General features: G+C 44.2%; 1 protein-coding gene across 5 annotated transcripts in view; it reads right to left on the bottom strand.

Moving 5' to 3' along the window:
• Positions 1 to 25,512, bottom strand: part of PPP4R1 (protein phosphatase 4 regulatory subunit 1) — a 61,198-nt gene that overhangs the window by 4,319 nt on the left and 31,367 nt on the right. For 4 of the 5 annotated variants that reach the window (XM_022551411.3, XM_022551412.3, XM_089894228.1 and 1 more), the window contains 6 exons: positions 20,856 to 21,367; positions 15,865 to 16,019; positions 14,421 to 14,516; positions 12,735 to 12,920; positions 11,000 to 11,161; positions 1,258 to 1,358 (listed from right to left, as the gene is read on the bottom strand). In XM_022551411.3, coding sequence (XP_022407119.2) covers positions 1,258 to 1,358; positions 11,000 to 11,161; positions 12,735 to 12,920; positions 14,421 to 14,516; positions 15,865 to 16,019; positions 20,856 to 21,367 — 1,212 coding nt within the window. The remainder of the gene's footprint in view (positions 1 to 1,257; positions 1,359 to 10,999; positions 11,162 to 12,734; positions 12,921 to 14,420; positions 14,517 to 15,864; positions 16,020 to 20,855; positions 21,368 to 25,512) is intronic. The other variant, XM_089894229.1, reaches the window with a different exon arrangement.

Genomic DNA, 25,512 nt, shown 5'->3' with positions numbered 1-25,512 from the left:
GATACAGCAGCGGAGGGTGCGCAGAGAACGGGCCGAGGAGGCCCCCAGCCCCAGCTCCCATCATCAGCAGGAGGCAGTGGCAGCCCACGGCGGGACGAGACGAAGTGCAGAGCGCACAGAAGGTCATGTGGAGACACCACCGCCCAACCCAGCACCTGCTGCCTGGACGGGTTCTGCCGTCCACACCAGCTGCAGAGGAGGCCAGGCAAGACGGAACTCAGGGCAGTTATCCTGTCACGCACCGAAAGAAACTCAGCCCTAAACTCCACACCCAGCAAAGATACCTTTTGAAATTGCAGGTGAGGTCCAGAATCCAGAATATTTAATAAAGAACTCTTACAATTCAGCAACCCAATTTAAGACAAACAGCCCGATTAAAAAATATGCAATGGACTTGAATAGACATTTCTCCAGAGAATATATACAAATGGCCAACAGCACATGAAATGGTGCTAAACATCACTAAACATTAAAGAAATGCACATCAAGACCAAAGTGAGACGCTACTTTACACCCACTGTAATACTGGCTGCAATTAGAAAGAAAAAAAAAAGGATGTGGGGAAATGGGAACCTCATCCACTGCTGGTGGGGATGTAACACGCTGCAGCCATTGTGGACACGGTCATGCAGTTCCTCCACAAGTTAAACACAGAATTTCTGGATGACCCAGCAAATCCACCTCAAAAACCTTGTATCAGCACGTCAGTGCTCACAGCAACACTGCTCACGTCAGCCGGAAGGCAGAGACAACCCAGACGAATGGCTTAAAAGGTGGTGTGTTCACATCAGAGTATTATTCACAGCTGCCACGTGGATGGACCCCGGCAACACTGTGCTGAGTGAGGGAGCCGCGCACAGAGGCCGGGGGTTATGCGGCGCATCTGGAGCAAACGCTCAGAAAAGCAAACACGCACGGAGACAGCAGACTGATGTCTGCGGGGCCGCTGCTTATGGGCGTGGGGTGTCCTTTTGGGAGGACGAAATGTTCTACAACTAGATGGGGGGACACTGCACCAGCAGCAAAAGTGGTTATGTGTATTTTACCACAATTAAAAACAAGTGAAGGTGACATGGTCTTATAAAAAAAAGCTGAGAAAATTCACTGCCAGCAAGACCTGTGTTACAGGCAGTGTTAAAGGAACAGGATACCAGGCAGAAACTTGGACCCACACAAAGTGATGAAGAAATCCAGGAAAGGTAAAGATGAAGCAACACCCACCCCCCCCAAACAGTCTGATCAAGTATGAGAACTTACTCAGCCAGTTCAGCTCGAAAGCGCCAATTTCTACTATTGTCTGTCACCAAAAACTCCTGAAGCTGATAAAGATATTCTCTTCTTTTGTCAATATGAAGAAGCTGAAGAAACAAATAAAAATATTCACTAGGACATGGCAGAGACATTATTTCCTTTACCTGCCTTTACTGCTTAAAAAACCTCTAAATCACATGGTTAGTTCTTCTGAAGGAGAACAGATGTAGTAGGTACATTTGTTTTAAAAATTGGTATTAAGTCCATTTTCCCTGATAATCCCGTTTATCTTCAAGAGTCGTTCTGCCCTTTTGAAATACCTGCTTCTTGAGCCAGTGAGTGGCCTCTACTGTCCACTGTCCCCGGGCAAAGCTTTACCAGAACACTCTGTGACATCCTTGTTGTCACACACCCTCTGAAGACAGGGATTATGCTCCTACTCATGGTGTGAGCCCCGTGGACAGCACTGTGATGCCACACTGTAGGTGCTCAATAAATATCTGAGTGAAAAAAATAAATTTATCCCAATAACCGTTCTATAAATATTTAAGAGTAGGTTTATAGTTAACAAGGGGGAAAACCCTAAAAGTTGATATAAACAGAAGCAAATAAATTTAACTGTACATCAAACAGATAAGAGTCACACAGAAAAAGTCTAAGTTTAAACTCAGTATTCTGACCATATATCTTCATGGAACATGTTCCAATGACAGAAAGTGCTGAAGGAAATCTTGACCATTACCTGGTTAATTTGATGTTGGAATAGTTCTAAAACGTCGAATTGAGCAAATGACTAAATAATTTAACATTTCTGAAAACAAGAGTTTTTACCACAATAGAAAAGAAAAAAAATGTGAAAGAAGGAGAGGAAATGGTACTGGACTGGAAGATGCAATATAAACTAAATAATTTTTTAAACCCCCCAAACCAAAAAACCCCCTCCTAGCTCCTGTCCCCTGAAAAAGCCTAAAAGAAATGACGTCCAGGAGCAATGAGCACAGCTAGTTCCTGGATCTTGGTTTCTAAATCCCAGCTCTCCACCAGAAAAGACCTGGGCTCCTTGGGGAGATCCTGACTCCCAGCTGGAGAGAAAGGAGAAGGTAGGCCTGAAAGTAAGACGTGCCTGGCAGTGAGGGGGCCGATCGAAAGGACACAGGAGTGGCTTTAAGGGGCTCTTATTCGCCAGATTTGATGGTCAAAACAAATGACAGGAGGAGCTTCAAGACGGCGAAAGAGTAAGACGCGGAGATCACCTTCCTCCCCAAAGATACATCAGAAATCCATCTACATGTGGAACACCTCCTACAGAACACCTACTGAACCCTGGCAGAAGACCTCAGACCTCCCAAAAGGCAAGAAACTCCCCACGTACCTGGGTAGGGCAAAAGAAAAAAGAAAAAACAGAGACAAAAGAATAGGGACGGGACCTGCACCAGTGGGAGGGAGCTGTGAAGGAGGAAAGCTTTCTACACACTAGGAAGCCCCTTTGTGGGCGGAGACTGCGGGTGGCAGAGCCACGGAGGAGAGCGCAGCAACAGGGGTGCAGAGGGCAAAGCGGAGAGATTCCCGCACAGAGGACCGGGGCCGACCAGCACTCACCAGCCCGAGAGGCTTGTCTGCTCACCCGCTGGGGCGGGCGAAGCTGGGAGCCGAGGCGCGGGCTTCGGAGGTCAGATCCCAGGGAGAGGACTGGGGTTGGCTGCGTGAACACAGCCTGAAGGGGGCTAGTGCGCCACGGCTAGCTGGGAGGGAGTCCGGGGAAAAGTCTGGAGATGCCAAAGAGGCAAGAGACTTTTTCTTCCCTCTTTGTTTCCTGGTGCGCGAGGAGAGGGGATTAGGAGCGCTGCTTAAAGGAGCTCCAGAGACAGGTGCGAGCCACGGCTATTAGCGCGGACCCCAGAGACAAGCATGAGATGCTAAGGCTGTTGCTGCAGCCACCAAGAAGCCTGTGTGCTCGCACAGGTCACTATCCACACCTCCCTTCCGGGGAGCCTGTGCAGCCCGCCACTGCCAGGGTCCTGTGACCCAGGGACAACTTCCTTGGCAGAATGCACAGCGTGCCTTAGGCTGGTGCAATGTCACGCTGGATTCTGTCGCCACCACAGGCTCGCCCCGCATTCCGTACCCCTCCCTCCCCCCGGCCTGAGTGAGCCAGAGCCCCCAAATTAGCTGCTTATTTAACCCCGTCCTGTCTGAGCAAAGAACAGATGCCCTCCAGCGACCTACACGCAGAGGCGGGGCCAAATCCAAAGCTGAGCCCCTGTGAGCTGTGCGAACAAAGAAGAGAAAGGGAAATCTCTCCCAGCAGCCTCAGAAGCAGCGGATTAAAGCTCCACAATCAACTTGATGTACCTGCATCTGTGGAATACCTGAATAGACAAGGAATCATCCCAAATTGAGGAGGTGGACTTTGAGAGCAAGATTTATGATTTTTTCCCCTCTTCCTCTTTTTGTGAGTGTGTATGTGTATGCTTCTGTGTGAGATTTTGTCTGTACAGCTTTGCTTCCACCATTTGTCCTAGGGTTCTGTCTGTCCTTTTTTTTATTACTTAAAAAAATTTTTCTTATTTTTTAATCACTTTATTTTATCTTCTTCCTTCCTTCCTTCCCTCCTTCCTTCCTCTCTCTTTCTCACTCTCCCTCCCTCCCTTTCTCTCTTTCTCACTCTCCCTCCCTCCCTCCCCCTCTCTCTCTCTTTCTTTCTTTCTTTCCCCCCTTTTATTCTGAGCCGTGTGGAGGACAGGTTCTTAGTGCTCCAGCCAGGCATCAGTGCTGTGCCTCTGAGGTGGGAGAGCCAAGTTCAGGACACTTGTCCACAAGAGACCTCCCAGCTCCACATAATATCAAATGGCGAAAATCTCCCAGAGATCTCCATCTCAACGCCAAGACCCAGCTCCACTCAACGACCAGCAAGCTACAGTGCTGGACACCCAATGCCAAACAACTAGCAAGACAGGAACACAACCCCACCCATAAGCACAGAGCCTGCCTAAAATCATAACAAGGCCACAGACACCCCAAAACAAACCAAAGACGTGGACCTCCTGCCCACCAGAAAGACAAGATCCAGCCTCATCCACCAGAACACAGGCACTAGTCCCCCTCCACCAGGAAGGCTACACAACCCACTGACCCAACCTTAGCCACTGGGGACAGACACCAAAAACAACGGTAACCACTAACCTGCAGCCTGCAAAAAGGAGACCCCAAACACAGTAAGTTAAGCAAAATGAGAAGACAGAAAAACACACAGCAGATGAAGGAGCAAGATAAAAACCCACCAGACCAAACAAATGAAGAGGAAATAGGCAGTCTACCTGAAAAAGAATTCAGAGTAATGACAGTAAAGATGATACAAAATCTTGAAAATAGAATGGAGAAAATGCAAGAAACATTTAACAAGGACCTAGAAGAACTAAAGAGCAAACAAACAGAGATGAACAATGCAATAAATGAAATAAAAATTCTCTAGAAGGGATCAATAGCAGAATAACTGAGGCAGAAGAACGCATAAGTGACCTGGAAGATAAAATAGTGGAAATAACTACTGCAGAGCAGAATAAAGAAAAAAGAATGAAAAGAATTGAGAACAGCCTCAGAGACCTCTGGGACAACATTAAAGACACCAACATTCGAATTCTAGGGGTCCCAGAAGAAGAAGAGAAAAAGAAAGGGACTGAGAAAATATTTGAGAAGATTATAGTTGAAAACTTCCCTAATATGGGAAAGGAAATAGTTAATCAAGTCCAGGAAGCACAGAGAGTCCCATACAGGACAAATCCAAGGAGAAACACGCCAAGACACATATTAATCAAACTGTCAAAAATTAAATACAAAGAACAAATATTAAAAGCAGCAAGGGAAAAACAACAAGTAACACATACAGGAATCCCCATGAGGTTAACAGCTGATCTTTCAGCATAAACTCTGCAAGCCAGAAGGGACTGGCAGGACATATTTCAAGTGATGAAAGAGAAAAGCCTACAACCAAGATTACTCTACCCAGCAAGGATCTCATTCAGATTTGACGGAGAAATTAAAAGCTTTACAGACAAGCAAAAGCTAAGAGAATTCAGCACCACCAAACCAGCTCTACAACAAATGCTAAAGGAACTTCTCTAGGCAGGAAACAAAAGAGAAGGAAAAGACCTACAATAATAAAACCAAAACAATTAAGAAAATGGTAATAGGAACATACATACAGATAACTACCTTAAATGTAAATGGATTAAATGCTCCAAACAAAAGACACAAGTTCACTGAATGGATACAAAAACAAGACCCATATATATGCTGTCTACAAGAGACCCACTTCAGACCTACGGACACATGCAGACTGAAAGTGAGGGGATGGAAAAAGATATTCCATGCAAATGGAAATCAAAAGAAAGCTGGAGTAGCAATTCTCATATCAGGCAAAATAGACTTTAAAACAAAGACTATTATTACAAGAGACAAAGAAGGACACTACCTAATGATCAAGGGATCAATCCAAGAAGAAGATATAACAATTGTAAATATTTATGCACCCAACATAGGAGCACCTCAATACATAAGGCAAATACTAACAGCCATAAAAGGGGAAATCGACAGTAACACATTCATAGTAGGGGACTTTAACACCCCACTTTCACCAATAGACAGATAATCCAAAATGAAAATACATAAGGAAACACAAGCTTTAAATGATACATTAAACAAGATGGACTTAATTAACATTTATAGGACATTCCATCCAAAAACAACAGAATACACATTCTTCTCAAGTGCTCATGGAACATTCTCCAGGATAGATCGTATCTTGGGTCACAAATCAAGCCTTGGTAAATTTAAGAAAATTGAAATTGTATCAAGTATATTTTCCAACTGCAATGCTATGAGACTAGATATCAATTACAGGAAAAAATTTGTAAGAAATGCAAACACATGGGGGCTAAACAACACACTACTTAATAACCAAGAGATCACTGAAGAGATCAAAGAGGAAATCAAAAAATACCTAGAAACAGGGCTTCCCTGGTGGCGCAGTGGTTGAGAGTCCGCCTGCTGATGCAGGGGACACGGGTTCGTGCCCCGGTCCGGGAAGATCCCACATGCCGTGGAGCGGCTGGGCCCGTGAGCCATGGCCGCTGAGCCTGCGTGTCCAGAGCCTGTGCTCCGCAACGGGAGAGGCCCGTGTATAGCAAAAAAACCCAAAAAAACAAAAAATACAAAAACCTAGAAACAAATGACAATGAAAACACAATGACCCAAAACCTATGGGATGCAGCAAAAGCAGTTCTAAGAGGGACGTTTATAGCTATACAAGCCTACCTTAAGAAACAAGAAACATCTCAAATAAACAACCTAACGTTATACCTAAAGCAATTAGAGAAAGAAGAACAAAAAAACCCCAAAGTTAGTAGAAGGAAAGAAATCATAAAAATCAGATCAGAAATAAATGAAAAAGAAATGAAGGAAAGGATAGCGAAGATCAATAAAAGTAAAAGCTGGTTGAGAAGATAAACAAAATTGATAAACCATTAGCCAGACATAACAAGAAAAAAAGGGAGAAGACTCAAATCAATAGAATTAGAAATGAAAAAGGAGAAGTAACAACTGACACTGCAGAAATACAAAGGATCATGAGAGGTTACTACAAGCAACTCTATGCCAATAAAATGGACAACCTGGAAGAAATGGACAAATTCTTAGAAATGCACAACCTTCCGAGACTGAACCTGGAAGAAATAGAAAATATGAACAGACCAATCACAAGCACTGAAATTGAAACTGTGACTAAAAATCTTCCGACAAACAAAAGCCCAGGAGCAGATGGCTTCGCAGGCGAATTCTATCCAACATTTAAAGAAGAGCTAACACGTATCCTTCGCAAACTCTTCCAAAATATAGCAGAGGGAGGAACACTCCCAAATTCCTTCTATGAGGCCACCATCACCCTGACACCAAAACCAGACAAAGATGTCACAAAGAAAGAAAACTACAGGCCAATATCACTGATGAACGTAGATGCAAAAATCCTCAACAAAATACAAGCAAACAGAATCCAACAGCACATTAAAAGGATCATACACTATGATCAAGTGGGGTTTATCCCAGGAATGCAAGGATTCTTCAATATATGCAAATCAATCAACGTGATACACCATATTAACAAATTGAAGGAGAAAAACCATATGATCATCTCAATAGATGCAGAGAAAGCTTTTGACAAAATTCAACACCGATTTATCATAAAAACCCTGCAGAAAGTAGGCATAGAGGGAACTTTCCTCAACATAATAAAGGCCATATATGACAAACCCACAGCCAACTTCATCCTCAATGGTGAAAAACTGAAACCATTTCCACTAAGATCAGGAACAAGACAAGGTTGCCCACTCTCACCACTATTATTCAACATAGTTTTGGAAGTTTTAGTCACAGCAAGCAGAGAAGAAAAAGAAATAAAAGGAATCCAAATCAGAAAAGAAGAAGTAAAGCTGTCACTGTTTGCAGATGACATGATACTATACATAGAGAATCCTAAAGATGCTACCAGAAAACTACTAGGGCTAATCAATGAATCTGGTAGAGTAGCAGGCTACAAAATTAATGCACAGAAATCTCTTGCATTCCTGTACACTAACAACGAAAAATCTGAAAGAGAAATTAAGGAAACACTCCCATTTACCACTGCAACAAAAAGAATAAAATACCTAGGAAAAAGCCTACCTAAGGAGACAAAAGACCTGTATGCAGAAAACTATAAGACACTGATGAAAGAAATTAAAGATGATACAAATAGATGGAGAGATATACCATGTTCTTGGACTGGAAGAATCAACACTGTGAAAATGACTCTACTACCCAAAGCAACCTACAGATTCAATGCAATCCCTATCAAACTACCACTGGCATTTTTCACAGAACTAGAAAAAAAAATTTCACAATTGGTATGGAAACACAAAAGACTCTGAATAGCCAAAGCAATCTTGAGAAAGAAAAACGGAGCTCGAGGAATCAGGCTCGCTGACTTCAGACTATACTACAAAGCTACAGTAATCAAGACAGTATGGTACTGGTACAAAAACAAAAATATAGATCAATGGAACAGGATAGAAAGCCCAAGAGATAAACCCACGCACATATGGTCACCCTGTCTTTGATAAAGGAGGCAAGAATATACAGTGGAGAAAAGACAGCCTCTTCGATAAGTGCTGCTGGGAAAACTGGACAGCTACATGTAAAAGAATGAAATTAGAACACTCCCTAACACCATACACAAAAATAAACTCAAAATGGATTAAAGACCTAAATGTAAGGCCAGACACCATCAAACTCTTAGAGGAAAACATAGGCAGAACACTCTATGACATAAATCACAGCAAGATCCTTTTTGACCCACCTCCTAGAGAAATGGAAATAAAAACAAAAATGAGCAAATGGGACCTAATGAAACTTCAAAGCTTTTGCACAGCAAAGGAAACCATAAACAAGGCGAAAAGACAACCCTCAGAATGGGAGAAAATATTTGCAAATGAAGCAACTGACAAAGGATTAATCTCCAAAACATACAAGCAACTCATGCAGCTCAATATCAAAAAAACAAACAACCCAATCCAAAAATGGGCAGAAGACCTAAATAGACATTTCTCCAAAGAAGATATACAGATTGCCAACAAACACATGAAAGAATGCTCAACATCATTAACCACTAGAGAAATGCAAATCTAAACTACAACGAGATATCATCTCACACCGGTCAGAATGGCCACCATCAAAAAATGTACAAACAATAAATGCTGGAGAGGATGTGGAGAAAAGGGAACCCTCTTGCACTGTTGGTGGGAATGTAAATTGATACAGCCACTATGGAGAACAGTATGGAGGTTCCTTAAAAAACTAAAAATAGAACTACCATATGACCCAGCAATCCCACTACTGGGCATATACCCTGAGAAAACCATAATTCAAAAAGAGTCATGTGTCAAAATGTTCATTGCAGCTCTTTTTACAATAGCCAGGAGATGGAAGCAACCTAAGTGTCCAGCAACAGATGAATGGATAAAGAAGATGTGGCACATATATACAATGGAATATTACTCAGCCATAAAAAGGAACGAAACTGAGTTATGTGTAGTGAGGTGGATGGACCCAGAGATTGTCAGACGGAGTGAAGTAAGTCAGAAAGAGAAAAACAAATACCGTATGCTAACACATATATATGGAATCTAAAAAAAAAAAAAAAAAAATGATCAGAAGAACCTGAAGAACCCAGGGGCAAGACGGGAATAAAGATGCAGACCTACTAGAGAATGGACTTGAGGATACGGGGAGGGGGAAGGGTAATCTGGGACAAAGTGAGACAGTGGCATGGACATATATACACTACCAAACATAAAATAGATAGCTAGTGGGAAGCAGCCGCATAGCACAGGGAGATCAGCTTGGTGCTTTGTGACCACCTAGAGGGGTGGGATAGGGAGGGTGAGAGGGAGGGAGATGCAAGAGGGAAGAGATATGAGGACATAATGTATATGTATAACTGATTCACTTTGTTATAAAGCAGAAACTAACACACCATTGTAAAGCAATTATACTCCAATAAAGATGTTAAAAAACAAACAAAAAAACCCGACAGAAATAGATTACATTACACGGAATAAAAAAGTAATTCTAGAGTCCACACTGATATTAAAAACAACTTCCAAAAAGGCAGAGGAAGAGAAGGGAAAGGTTATCTTTACAGGAGATACTAACTAGTAAACACAGAAGGAATTACAAAGAACAGAAAATTAGTATTTTACAACTCACACAGTAACAAGTGATTCAGGCAAGAATCAGGTACAGATGCAGAAATGCAAAAGCACTGTGTGAAGGACTCAGGGAAAGAAATGTTCAGAGTTTGAAAGAATCGCCCACCGAGGAGTCAATAACCTCGATGGAAAAGTGAGCTGATCCATGGCCACGGGACCGGACTCAGCATCACCAGGGACCCAAGAGCCAACATCGTGCTACCCCTGACGCAACCCATTCAGAAAAACACCCAGGGACCTAGGTAGAGAGGCAATACTCTTGGCAGACAACACCTGTTTAACCTGAATCTAACTGTGTGACAGCGCTCAGGCAATTTCAAATTGGGGGGCATCCTCCAAAACCACTGGCTTGGCCCCTTCAAAAAGGTCCATGACATTACAGGTGAAAAGTCAGGGAAACTGTTCTAGATTTAAGATGGCTAAAGAGACGTGATATTTAAATTCTATGTGCAATTCCCCACTGGATTCTGAGTTGAGGGAACATTATTGGGGCAATTAGAGCAATTTCAATTATGATACTTCTGCACTTCAAACTTTACAACTACAATAGTTCTCCAGGATTAAACAATTTGTAAAGTCAGCGCTACTCCTGTCAGAGACCAGAGATCCACATCAGAGGGGTGAGGACACACCACAGAAGGCTTAATGTCCATGTAATCTCCTACATGTTAGTTCAGTAATTATGAGAAAAAAGGTACAAATGTTTGTAACCATGATCTAATGTCATTTAAAAATGAAATTTAGCGTAATTTTTAAATTAAACACTGAGGTGACACTAGCAAAACTGATCAGAACGGGACTATTTTTTAACCACATGGTACCATCCAAGTCATGGCTACATTTGTTACACAGAACATACAGAAACTTATCTCGATGGCAGCATAAAGTCAAAACTTTAACTCTACAGTAGAATTTTAGTGTGCTTTTATACAAAAGAACTTAAAAATTACCTTCAGAAAATCATGCAAGTGTTTAAGGACACCTATCCTGACTTCATCGAGGTCTTTTAAAAATCCATTAAAAATTGGAACCAGATCTGCAGCTGTCAACTGATCTCCAAGGATGACTGCAAGTTCGTGGATGGAGAAGGCTAAGGTCCTTCGAACTTTCCACTGCAGAAATAAAGACAACTGCGTCAGTAAGCTGATCACAAAGTCTTGGTACTTTAACTTTTGCACAATGTATGAAGGTTATTATATCTGAATGTTATTAATGTCAAGTTAAATCAGAATAAAATAGTAATAATAGATACCAAGTTTTAAATGCCTACTTTCTATCAAAAACTGGCAGAAAAATGCAAAATCCCTGCACAGTATATGTTATCCCCCTTTCACTTAGGAAGGAAAAAAATGCTTGGAGATCACTGGTGGTAATAAAGCCTGTGTAGCTCTCGGAGCACTGGATGCCCAATTTCCTGGCGTCCCACATGGATCGAAGGCTCGCTGGTGTGCCTCTCCCTGCACTGGCCCTCCCGACTCTGCACAGACTACCCTGGATTAAAAACAACCACAAAACTCGTTTTAAAGAACTGGCAATTAAAGAGATACAAGATTGGAAAAATCTCTTGCGGGCAGCCCTGGAAAAGAACACCGGAACAGAAATGTGCTCCATTTACAGGGGACTTTATATGTCAAAAACATCTTTTTCTTCATGTGGCCTTAATTTTAAAAAGTTTACTTTCTTATTTAGTTTAAAACTTTGCCTGCTGAGAAGCTGTTTAGAACAAAGGCTTTATCCCCGCCCCCAAACACAAGAACCTGTTCTTGAGATAATATGCTGTACCCATGTTCAGTGTATCAAATGGGAGAAGGCAGGATGTTTGGATAAGCCCTACCCATCCAGAGCCGTCCCCGTCACCAGCAGCTCCGAGAGTCCACAGAATAAAGGTGGAAAGCCGCTCATACAGAGGGTGAAACACTCGTTGGTCGCTGGCCATGTGTCCCACGCCCAGTTCCACCCCTGAGGGCTGAGCAGGGATCACCTTTCTCCAGAGGGCGGAGGACGGACTTAAACTATGTTCCCAAGGGGACTCTTGACTTCCAACTTGCCAAGTCAACTGAGATACCGAGGGATAACCATTCACAACTCAGTATAAATTAGTCTCAGCAGATGCCTTCGAATAACTGAGAGATGAAGGTCGCTGAAGGAAAAGGGACTTGGGTGTATAGAAGACAGACCCAAGGGCGGGGTGGGGGTTGAAGTCGGCAAAGCCTGGGAAAACAGCCACAAAGAGCCACAAACGACCAAGGGTCAATGTTTCCCATTTCTTGTTTCTCAAACGGGTGGTGGTGGTGGTGAGCACGTGTGCACAAACGGGCACGCACACACCCATCCACCTTCTCCCACCCGCACTGCGCTGCCCGCTGGGCCCAGACCCTGGCAGCCCGAACACGACTGCAGTTCTGCTAAGGTTGAAAAATATCAGGGAGGAAGCATTTATAACACTGTTTCTGGGGTAAAATGAAACCCTATATTCTCAGGAATTAATCTGCACGTGAACTTTAGACAACAGCCCCTTTGAGTTAGGAACCTCAGCAGGTCAAACGGGAAGCTAATTCTAGCACTTCAGACAAAAAAGAAGAGAGGCTGCTCAGGTGGAGGGAGGAGCCTGGACCCACGGGGGAGTGTTCTGGTGTCACTGGCAAGCTCTCTGCACGCGAGGGAGCGTGGACAGGGGCCCCGCACCTGCATGTCGGAGGCCAGCGTCTCGTAGGTCTCGCGCAGGCAGTGCCAGTTCTGCCGGCCCAGCGTCAGTGCCACGCCCGGCAGGCTGTACGCGCAGTGCTTGGCGATCTCCGTGTCCACTGTCTGTGCCCGGGAGGGGTCGGTCATGGAGAGATACTGATCCAGCAGGGCCTGGGGCACAACGTCCTAACCAAGAGAGAGTGCAGACTTTGTAAATTAGGCACACTTGCACCTCATATAGTAGTGAAAAACCAATCTCCAAGTTTCAGGTTTCCAATAACTGAAAAGAGATAAGAAAACACGCTAAGGGAGATACATGTATAAATGAATAAAAGCAGCTTCAAGGAGGAAAACAACAAACAAGATCTTAAAACAGAAAACAGCTTAGAGGATGATGAGAGCTGCTTACTAAATTTAAGAGATACATTAAAAATAAGATCAGCGCCTTTCAGTGCTGGCAGAGATTACAGAGTCTGGGGTAACCTACTGAATGAGGCTAACCTAGCGGATGAGGCTAAGCAGGCCCTCTTCTGCACTGTCACCAACAAGGATCTTAAAACGACAACAACAGCCGCCTGTAGATGGAAATTTAGCAATTATCTATAGAAACTTAAAGTGTACATACCTCTAACCACTTGTATAAATGCGAGGACAAGAAGAACATATCTACGATCTTGCTTATGTATGCGAAATATAGCTTTGGAAGGAGCTACAAAATAAAGATAAAACTGGCTGCTTTAGGGGAAAAGCAAAGTGGGTGCTGGAGGAGAAAAGCTAAGGAGGAAGCTGAATTCTGAAGTTTGTAAGCGTATTATCTATTTTTAAAAAATAAAATGGAAATTCATTAAAGGAATGAGACAATCTGTATGCACTGGCTTGAAAAAGCATGTTTTAAAACACTATGAATACCAACTCCATTTTTAATAAATAGAACAAACAAAAACAAAGGACTCGCCCCCTTTGACCTAGGCAATCTACTTATAATAATGCACAGACAGTCCCAGGAGCAAAGCACAGGCATGATCACGATGAACATGGCTTTACTTGTAATATCACAGCACACCTACACCTGGACGCCCGTCCCAGCCCTGCTCATGCGGGGCCGCGTGGGTGCTGTGCTGGGGGGGCGGGGGGTGGGGGGAGTCTGTGCTCCTGTGCAAAGAGCTCCAAGACATGACTCTTTAAAAAAGAAAAGAAAAAAGAAAGACAGGCGTCACCACATTCCAACGACCCCACACGTAAAGCCTCCGATTCGAGTCACCCTGCCAGCCGACAGCACTTTACAGTGGCTCTGGGCCGCCCTCCCACGTTCTCCTCTCTGAAGTCAAGCTCTGCCTTACAATCCTTGGCAACTCAGGCATGAAGACCCAGGCGTGATGGCCTGGCTCTATCTGTCTTTGAAAGAGAAAGGTGCACGCCGACGCGCGGGCGCGTCCGCCTAGGCGCGCTGAGGAAATACAAGAGGACCCATGGTCGCGGTCACCCTGGAGGGGAAGGGGTCACAGGTGTGAGAAGAGGAAGATTTCTGCTTATATTTTACTCGACTGCTTGAATTTTCTTATCAGAAGTATGATATATCAACCCTCATTTTCAAAACATTATCAGAAGGGCCAAATTTGGTGAGAAATGGGTTTAAAAGTGGACTTAACAACACCCACACAAAGTAAAGAGTTTTGGGTCACCTACCTGCACTTTAGCTCTCCTTTCCTCATCGGGGCTAAAACCACCGCTGGTGCCCGAGTCTGAATCATCATGAATATAGCGAAGGGCGGACTCCATATTCTGTTGGGAGAGAACGGTCACTTCAAGAACTGTCCTGTCTGTGAGTTCCCTTCATTTAAACCATCTTACTAAGTTACTCACCTTTCAAGGCCACCAGAAGATAAGAATACGTACCAATTCTTCATGCTTTTAAACATTTATAAACAGACCTAAGACCTCATAAGAATTCCCCTGCCTTAAATCAAACTTTCAGAATAGGTTGCTAAAGGTATGAAAATAAATTCCAGAACAAATGTAATTAAAAAGTAAATTTAGAAGTAATTTTGAAAAGGTCCCAATATCTAAAATTAGCTATCAATAAAACAGTATTTAGAGGTTGCTTTAGGCAACTGTTGTATGGTATGTCACACACAGTTTTTCTTCTACTATTTCTATTCCTGGCTATTTCTAATTTCACAAATATATTGGGCTGGCCCAAAAGTTCATTCGGGGTTGTCATGTGATGTTACAGGAAAACCCAAACCGACTTTCTGGCCGACCCAATACTTTTGTAACAGCCCCCGCCAACCCCAAAATGAAAACAAAACACCTTCTAAAACTCAGATAAAGTACTAAAATCTCCGATGATGCTAAGTGGTCAGGGTTGCATTCTGAAGCCCTGGTTTTACGCAAGACTTCTAGCTATACTGGGTGTCATCTAACAGAAAACAAGCCAGGAATCCACCGGGGCCCTGGGACCCCCGTGCCCCCATGCGTATGAGGCCCCCCTCCCTGAGCTCAGCGTCCAGGCCGCTCTGACCCGAGACCACCTGCCTCTGGCCACCAGCATGTGTTCCTTCTCCCGCCGACACACACAAGGGATGAGAACTACTGACACCACGTGGTGCTGGCTTGGTGGGGGGTCGGGGGGTTCGGGAAGGACGGTGCAGGACACAGGCAGGCGGGCTGGTCACAGTACCCACCCGCACACTCCAGGGTCCAGATAATCCCGCAACACGGCCTCAAGTCCCGGTCTTCCGCTCAGAACACCGTGCTGCTCGCTGCAGTGAAATGGTCCCATCAGAAACAAAGCACCCCTCCAAAAAGAAAAGGGAAGAGTTAATTACTCTTGATAAAGGGCTTTGTCTCCAGTAAGATTATTTCACTGCAGTGAGCCACACCCACACTGAAGCTGCGGAGTGGTCATGTAGACAGTCCCGGGCTGACTATTAACTCCAAGCTCTGGACATGACACTCATGTCACAGAGACAGGATGTGGTGACGATGACTTTTACTTTATGCAGAAGGGAGACGGAGAAAACCAGCGACAGACAGGACGTGGTAACTGGGCCGTGACGAGCACCACGGCTGCCCCGCGAACGGCACCGGGGCCACCCAGCTCACTGTGCACGCCCTGCGGAGCCCTCACCTCGACGGTCTCGCTCGTCAAAGGCCCGGCGGTGCCGTGGTCAAGTCTGCAGCCAAGGAGCTCATCCTGCGGGGCCCTCCGGGCAGCCTCGCTGGCCTCGTCGCAGGTGTCCAGGCTGGAGGCGCGCAGGGCGGCGGCCAGCACGTCCACCTGCGCTGTGGGCGGAACGACAGGCCTGTGAGCGCAGGGCCGCGGTTGCCCGGGCTCTCCCTGCGCAGGGTTATGGGATCAATGAGACGCAGTGCTTTTGGGACACTGCCATCGAAAAGCTGGAAAAAACCTCTACTGTGGTCAATCATTAGTTCTCCAAGGGAAAAAGTAGAACTCTAATATGCTTTCATGAGATTAAAAACGTTTACCCACTACTGTACATTATTCTGCGTTAGTATGAAAAGAGAGATGCTATCTAGTCAATTTCAGGGTCAGTGAACTATGTTTTGGGAACGCATGAGCGGGACTGGCGAGGCTTACTTACTAAGCTATCTTAGCAGGAGAGCAGTCACACAGACCCTGCCAACATAAAACAAGGGGAATTACAAAGATTTCTGTGGCTGTTACATTTAAACATCTCATATCTCATTCCGGTTTATTTTACTTTTCTCTAATTCTTTTTGAAAGTGAAATGAGTGACTTGTCCCAAACACAGGGATCCCAAACAAGCCCTGTCTCGCTCGCAGGAAACCAAAATGACAGATAACCAAGCAGCAGCCCTGAAGTGTGGCAAATGGCATCGTCTACGTTTTGAGTTACATCTTCTTTATGAGAAAGTCATTCAAAGTGAAGATAAAGCATTCTTCCTTCCCCCCAACATAAATGAGGAATTTAGCAAAAAGAAATCGTGTAGCATTACTTCAAGTAACAATCCACCTAGATGCTCAAAATATAGGAATTTATAAAGTTTACCTGCAAGTTTATTTAGTACAAAGATTAGAAAGTGTGCTCCCACTCTACTTAAAGATTATTAAAAAGCAATCAGTATTTTATTAAGATAACCTATTACCATGCTATAGCATTTATAAAATTCTAGTTAAGTATACAAGGTACCCAGCAAGAGAGACACAAGAAACATACGGGATGATGACCTAACTGAATAGATTAAACTGAAGGTGTCTAATCATGAAAAGTTACTCACGGAAAGCATCCTCATTCTTTTGGGGATTTCAGCTGCAATTTGTACTAATCTAATCCTTTACTCACTTCAGCTCCCCTTTTAGAATCCTCCAAATTTCCACAATGAAATCACAACAGAACTAAAGGAGGCTGACGGCCTGGAACATGCTTTTTGCCCCCGTAGACGCAGGCGGGGGGGTGTGAGGGTGGGCTCCCTCATGCATCGCGACCTGTTCCTGGGAAGCCTTTCACAGAACACGCCTCACACAGGCCACCAACCTGAGTAAACGACAGCCTCCTCCTTGTCCATGTTATTCTGTACCTTTAGGTTTGTACGTTCACAAAAGTTTCAGTGAGTCACACTGAGGTTACCTCCTTCAAAAGACTGGTACAAAGGTCATGAGGACGACCTCATGCCCACTCACAGAGAGCCCGTGGCCCCGGAGAACCCAGGCTTGCCTGAGACTCAGCGGATGGCTCCCCACGACCAGCGGAAGGAAACTGAAGCACAGGCCTTCACCATGTCTGCGTTTTCCTCACGACGCGGGCGGAAACCCCAGGATCAGAGCCCACGCGGTCCCTGGTGACTTGCGCTCAGAATCGGAGACAGCCTGGAACCTGGAATTTCCTGCCCCCCCCCGAAGCGCTGGTCTGGTTGAGCTCACCCTTTCCACCTCTGACTCTCGCACACCGTCCTGGAGGTTAGTCACAAGTTCCTAACAATTTCTTGCTTACAATCAATGAACAATATGATTTTTTCGGACCACAACTGCCCAGTGGACCCAGTTATTCCACTGGCCCTAACGAAACTGGAGGGAGCTCTGTACTTGCTGGCCTGGCCAGCTTCCCCTCTGCAGTCTGTGAACTGGCCACGGCCAATCAAACCGGCACCGGTCACTATTCAGCCGTGGCTCAATCCTGAATCAGCCTGGTGATGCCACACGCCAGGGAGTTTGGAAAAGGGGCTCTCTTTCACCTTCTTCCCATTTTACTACCCCCCTTTCTGTCCTTCCACATAGGATCTACTTCTGTCCCACAGCTGAGAAAGGGCCTTCTTTTTCTGACAGGAACATCTCATTCTAGCTCCTGGAAACACTTAAGTTTTTTGATTAGAGACCCGCAAAGAAAAAAAAAATTAATCTATCAATGCTTCAAAGAAGGTAAGAGTTAAATTGGTAAGACTGTGAAGCAAAGGCTGCCTTAGAGGAAAAAAAAACCCAACGCTTGCTCTTGTTTCCCATGACATTCCCACCAAACAGCATGGAAAAGAACAAGGGACCCAGTGGCTCGTGAAAGCAGAAACTCGACTCTGAGGGTCCACCCCACCCTGACGTTCCCCTGCCCCCAGTCAAGAATACACACACGCAACATAACTAGTTGAGTCCCTGGCCAGAACTCAGTTTCCAATTTGGGGTTAATTCTGCCTTTCAAAAAGGTAGACATTCTCTGACAGACTGCTCACAGCCACAGATTAGAAAAGAAAAAGCACCCACAGTTAAGGTACACCCTTCAAAAACCCAAAACACCTTCTAATAGTATGAAAAGTCAGAAATAGTTACTACAATTAACACGGGTTCAATATGCCCTCAGATGCTCAGGAATTCTGCAGCCGAAGCCCTCCCGCCCCCAACCCTGCCCACCGATGTTTTGCTGCAGAACATCTGACACAGGCAGTTTACACACTAAGTGTCTCACCCTCTGTGCTCTCTGAGGCTGGGATTTCTGTCTGGTCTGCTGCTGGTATATATTCACTGCCTGGAAGAGTAGCTGGCACATAATAGGTGCCCGATAAGTGATGCTGGATGAATCAGTCAATGAATATGTTACAGAAGTTTCAACATTATGGACAGAAAGAACAACATGACAAATTTAAACTGTAACAGGTGTAAGAGCTGAATTAGAAAGAGAACTGATGAAATCACAGTATAGTATTACTACTAAGATCTCAATCGCAGCCTGTGAAGTTCAAGTCAAACAGTGTTAGTCACCTTCTGAAACACCAAGTCATATCCTGAAACTCATATGTGTCCATGTAGGGCTTTTAAAAAAGCAAACTATGCATATTACTTTCAGCTTATTTGTTAAAAAAAAGAATTTAAAGTAGCTTATTCAGTATTTCCATTAAATATTTAGTAGGTGTCTCCTACGTGTCAGAGAACCGACTAGCAGGGGTGTACAGGGAGAGCTCCCAGAACGGGCCAAAGGCCAGTTAGGAATCTTTCTTCCATAAAGCTAAGGAGCGTACAAAAAACAAGACGTGAGAGTTACTGAAGTTTGATCGACTGAACAAAACTTAAGTTGACAAATAATAAAATTGACTTCAACAAAAAGCAGAAACCTGTAAAGACAACGTTTATCAAGAGCTGACCACCCCAAGATGTGCACATCTGAGGTGTAATTCTGTCTCCGTCCTCCTCATCTGGGGTGGAAGGGAGATGGCAAAGGCAAGATTCTGATGAAGATTCTAATTTGTCAAACAAAACCAAGCCTCAGTATTTGCTACATCACCAGGTTGTCATAAAATGCAGAATTCTGGGCTCAAGGTGGTAAAAATCAAGGGCAGGAGCCACAATGAGGAACTAGCGAGAGCAGTGAAGCTGTGAGGTTTTCAGAGAAAATAATCCACCGCGAGGGATAGAAAATAGGACATTCTACGGAAAACACTCATAAGGAGGAGGAATGAACTACTGGTCCACGAATGGCGAGGATAAATTGCAGACACAGACTCAAAAGAGGCTCACGGTGCCCGATACTATTCACAGCATTCTGGAAAAGGTGACTGTCTGCCAGTTAAATTAAAATAACTTTCAACCATCACGGATATGAATTTGCCTTTAATCAAACAAATCATTTAGTTTTTCTCCAAGCATAAAATTACCATAGGAAATCTTTAAAAATCATGATACGTTAAAGCCAAATAAAGATAACTGCTAATATCACCTCCACTGATGAAATTTTCCAAGTTTAAACACAACAAGGTTTTGCGTGTTTTAGAAGGACACTGAAGGTTTCCCTTTGTCTGCTTTAAAAATAGGTATTTTGCTAACATTGAGCAAACTGACAGTTTAGAAATTTTAGCTTCTAGAATGAACAAGGACAAAAAAAAAAAATCCACAAAGTGATAAAGGATCTGAAGACTTGCAGTTTGGGGATTTTTCAAAATTGTTTTTTGTTTTATGGTAACATTTCAGATTTCACTGGTTACCGTGCTCAGTAGGAGCTCTGATGTCGCTGGCATCAGGTTCCTACCCCCAGACCGTAAGTCACCCCCTGGCCCCGGCAGGCAGAGTGGGGTGGCCTGGGACCTCGTTCCCACACTCCTATTCCACTGAGTGAGAGCAACTTGTTATTTTCACACACAACAACCTTCAAGGCTGCCATTCACAATGGCAGAATCCAGGTGACACAAGTGTAACCCAATGGAACAAGGTCCAACTGAGAAACAAAGACACCAGCAGGACCCTCGCAAACGCCCACAGCTCTTAAAACACCACGTTCCATAGGCAGATACGTATCTTTGTCCACTGCTAACAGACTACAGTCTTTCCGTAAAACACAGCACTGCATCCGCTGTTTATAAAAAGGTTTATGAGATCCAGAGCAGAAGAGTTAAGGCAGGACTCAAGGGTTAAAACTGTAAAAACAGTGAGTGTGAACAAGTCAGAGAGCGATTTGTGAACCAACACATCTGTACATGCTACACTTAGGAACACAGTAACGGGCTCATCTGAAATGTATTTCCTAAAATTCAGACTAATCACATTTATCCAGACAAGAATACATGATGACAATGGTCAAAACAGATTTTTAAAAGGCAATTTTTCTGGGGAAAAAGTCAGAAAATAACATTTTTTATCAGAATAAAGAACCAACTCCCATACCTTTCACGTCGGGATCGTCAATGTGTGGCTCCAGATTTTCTATCATCTCTTCCAGTTCCTTTCTGGTGGCCATGGTGATGTTTGCAGAAGCCGGGGCGGTGGCTTCAGGCGTTCCCTCCAGCCCCTCGGGGCCGAGTTTGTTCCCAGAGCCCTGCTCCAGCTCCACATCTAGATCTATTTCGGGAAGAGGAGTCCTCCAGAAGTGGAAGGAGTTGTACAACTCCTGATCCAGGGGAGCTGAGTCCTGCGCACTGGCGCCCACCTCCAACCGAGAGGCAGACCTGCAGGTGCCGGGCTTTTTATCATCCTCATTACTAGCTGCCTCCTGATGAGGCTCTGAGGACAAAGGACAAGGTAATGAGCTGTCCCCTGGAGGCTTCCTAGGGCTTTCAGCACCGATGTCCGGGTCCAGCGCACCTTCCAGTTTGACACTGGAATTAAAAACAGTGGGGTCTGTAGGAACATCCTCTAGCCTGAGCTGTGCATCCTCTGGGACTTCTTCATCTCTGGTCCTTTTATTGTGTTATTTGGGAAAAAGAAAGTGAAAGTATAAAAATAATTACTGAAAAAAAACAATGAAAGATACTACATAAAGCATTTAGACAAGTATTAAAAATTACAAATTATCCATACAAATTCAGTAGTTTATTTCTATTACTGATAACGCTTCTTTTTCCATCAGTTGTTCTGTGCTCAGAGATGTAAACAACTGTGAAGTCTAGATATTAAAATATTATGTAATAGTTGGAGGAGATAACATTTAAGAACCCCGGGATTCTATAATACCATGCTAATTTCAATAATAAAAAAAACTAAAAAGAAACAGTAAGAAGATAAATTCTCACAATGCATTTTAAGCTAAATACATAGTAAAAATTATCTGATTTTTAGGATTATGGTATTGCCACTGTGCTCCAATGACCTATCAAAAAGCTGAGAATTAAAACCTCCTTGCTTACACAGAAAAAAAAAAAAAAAAACCTCTACACAGCATTAGAAAAGATCCTTATTTACTATCTTGCAAAATACATTAAAGTCCACTTAAGTGTAAATAGTTATTTTTATTCCTTCCACACTTTCGGCTCTACTCCCAAAAGTTTTCGCCCCTGCAGCCATGACTTAATTGACAGAGAGGTAGGTGGTACAAGCCCCGGGACCACAGCCCATGGGTCACCGCCATCCACCACCTACACAGAGGCTCTAACGGCCCCTCAGAGTTTATCTGACTCAATGACCCTTAACAAACGCATGCTGAGCACCTACTAGGAGCCAGGGAGCGACACTGGTGGTGAGGGTTCCTATGTGAATGAGGGGCAGCTGCTGCTCCTGAGATTAGCATCAGAGGCAAACGCTTCCTGCAGAGTGGTAAGGAAGGAGCAAGGACACCGAGCTTGGAGGCAGATGCGCCAGCTGCAAGGAAAGGCTTTCCAGGGAATGACAGGAGCCGTGGGTGGAGCAACCAACACGTGCTTAGGAGGCTAAGGGAAAACCTGCCGCATATGTAAAGGCAGGGGTGACAGGAGAGGTGCCACACCTTCAGGAAACGGCGATGAGTTTACGACGGCTCAGAGAGGGAACCAATGGAAAAGTGAAAAGTTGGCGGAGCCACTGCGCCCCACACTAAACACCTCCGGAACGTACCCTAGGGTACAGGAGACAAGGCAGGGGTGAAGAGAGTTCCATTTTGAGATGCGTTCTTTCAGAAAGGCCGCCCGGAAGCAGGACAGGAAGCGCGCTGGAGGTGCGCCAGGTGGCAGGGAGTGCAGCAGAGCAGGTGAGGAGAGGCAGGGATGCCCTTCTGAACAGGGCGGCGTGTCGGGGCTACAGAGGACGGCAACACACTCAAATGACGCCAACGCCAACACGACTGCTCACTTCCCGCTCGTGGGGCATGAGAAGCAAAGGGAGGAACCTGTGAAGATTTCCAGATTTCTGGCCCGAGCGACTGAACAGGTGCTGGTGGCACCGACTGCAAGTGAAAAACACCAGGGCAGTTTGAGGAGGGGGTTTCAGTCTGGATGGGCTGAGTCGGGATCTACATGGAATTCCAGGTGGTGACGTCCCTGGGAAACTGGTCAGAGCCCAGACAGACTGGAGGGCACCTCAGAAGGACTGGCCTGCATATGTGTCATGACAGTCGTGCAGAGTGACAAAGAGCACGGCATTCCTCCTGTACAAGAGGATGCTTCAGACGAGCATTCTTCAGGCTCAGAGAAAAAGGTCAGAAGAGGTGAAGAACTGAAAACACAGGAGACTGATGGAATCACTGATAAAGCAATGTCTTTCTGAGAAGGAAGACTAGGGGCTCGAGAACACAGGTGGACAGATTAAATGGGTGAAGAGACAGCTCTTTCTAAGAAACATGAAAGGGAACTGAGGATGGATATGTAGGTAAATTTGTCAGGTGAGGGTGGGGTGCTCCCCTGAAACATGGGCCCTTAAATATACACAATGAAAGACATTAAACAGGAGGCTCACCCGGCCTGTGCCCTGGAGGTGACGTTACCACCGACATGATATCCCAGTTACAGAGCCACCATATGTGCTCTCAGGAGATCACCAACTTCCCTGATTGCACTTTATCTCATAGTAATGTTCACACTGTTTTCAGAAACGAATTTTTTTAGAAACACGTGATTATTTAAAAAATATATTTTTTAGATACAGATAAAAATATTTAATACCTCATCTGAAAACATACCACACAGTGATAGCATTTTAAATTCTGGTGTTTCTCCACCATGCTTATAATCATAAAATACATAACATGCACACATAAACTGCGAGAACTCGAGTCTCACCCAGCACTGGCGCTGCAGATTCCACATTTACTCCTTATTCATAAAATGAGGGACTGGCCTCGATGTCTGTAGCATCCTTTCCCTCTCCAAAACAGTCCCGAAGCAAGTGCTCTTATGCAAAATAAGTGTCTTCTATATGTGTATGAATTACATGATATTTTCCAATCATGACTTTATTTTTTCTTTTGTTTTAAAAACGAGTGGGATAATGGGTAAAATTTGAATAAAATCTCTAGATGACAGTATTGTATCTATGTTAATTTCTTAATTTTGGTAATTAGAGTCTGGTTATGTATTAGTATCTGTGTTTTGAGGAGTGAAATATTGAAGGAAGGTAAAAAGAATATCACATCTAAAACTTATCTCAAAGAATTCAGAAAAAAATAATAATAAAGCAAGTATGGTAAAATGTTAACATTTGGAGAATCTGGAAGAAGTGTTTATGGGATTCTTTGGCTATTTTTACAGTTTTTCTGGTATCATGCAAACTGTAATTTTAAAATTATAGTAGGGACTTCCCTGGTGGCACAGTGGTTAAGAATCTGCCTGCCAGTGCAGGGGACACGGGTTCGAGCCCTGGTCCGGGAAGATGCCACATGCCGCGGACCAACTAAGCCCGTACGCTACAACTGCTGAGCCTGCGCTCTCGAGCCCGCGAGCCACAACTGAGCCTGCGTGCCTAGAGCCCGCGCTCCGCATCAAGAGAAGCCACTGCAATGAGAAGCCCGCGCACCACAACGAAGAGTAGCCCCTGCTCGTTGCAACTAGAGAAAGCTCACGCGCAGCAATGAAGACCCAACGCAGCCAAAAATAAATAAATAAATATTTTAAAATTAAAAAAAATAAGAATTATAGTAACAGGACATTGTTTGGTGGTGGTGGGGAGCAAATGGCTGAAACTTAAGACTTCACTTGTTATCTGATGAATTTAAGAAACTTCCACTTAAAATTCACAAAAAGAACCCAATTAAAAGGCCATTTAGTATGAAAAACTATTCCAAGGGCCTGAAGTTCCTGGATCACTATCTCATCTTAGCATTAAAATTAAATTTTAATATTCTCAGCAGGAAAAACAAAGAGAATCACCGGCCAAGTCATTCTATTTGCCTTATGAAAAATTACTAGTTTGTCCCAAGTTCAAACTCCTCGTACGGTTTTAAAGAGACAAAAACATTTTCCCTCGTGAAATTCTGGGAAGTATTAAATTCCGTACAAATAAACCGTCTGCTTCAAAATAAACCGTCAAAAATATAAATTCTCTAAATACATTTTTTCCTGGAGCTGGGTAACAGTCAGTGCACAATCAAGTGAATTCTGACATTCCTAACGGCCGGTCTGGCAAACGCTATCATACAAGCAAACGCTATTCTGAGGAGAATGGAGGAGACTGAGGGCTCGCATGAGGGGCGGATTAGCCCAGCTCCTCGCAGGTGTAGGGAACAAGTGCGGCAGAGCGTCAGCCAGAAACGCATCTCCAAGAGAACCTACACCTCCTCGGTGCCTATGTAAGCTGAGAGTCAGTATCTTCAGAGACCTGGTGACTCAAGACTGTGGCCTAGGAAAGTGCCCTGGGAACATCTGGTCCCAGACACTGCATCCTGAGATGAGAGCAGACACAGCCTCCAGGTGCTGTGACTTCATAATGGAGTCTCAACATCAGTGAAATACTTCCAGATTTGTACCAGTAACAATTTTACTTACACATAGTTAGCTTTAAGCTAAACTGACAAAAACTAGCAAGAGCAGTGCAGTTACTTAAGGCTTTTGAGATAAAATCTATTATTTTCTAACAATAACTCATTCTACGTTTATCATGTGCCGAGCATGTGCCAGGCCTGACGAAGGTGTCAGAATAC

This window comes from Delphinapterus leucas, chromosome 14, assembly GCF_059928025.1.
Source record: "Delphinapterus leucas isolate spDelLeu-1000000601 "Yukka" chromosome 14, BTC_Dleu_Yukka2, whole genome shotgun sequence".
Classification (NCBI taxonomy): Eukaryota; Metazoa; Chordata; class Mammalia; order Artiodactyla; family Monodontidae; genus Delphinapterus; species Delphinapterus leucas.
The sequence above is the reverse complement of the archived record's forward strand: the minus strand, read 5'-3'. Positions and strand labels throughout refer to the sequence as shown.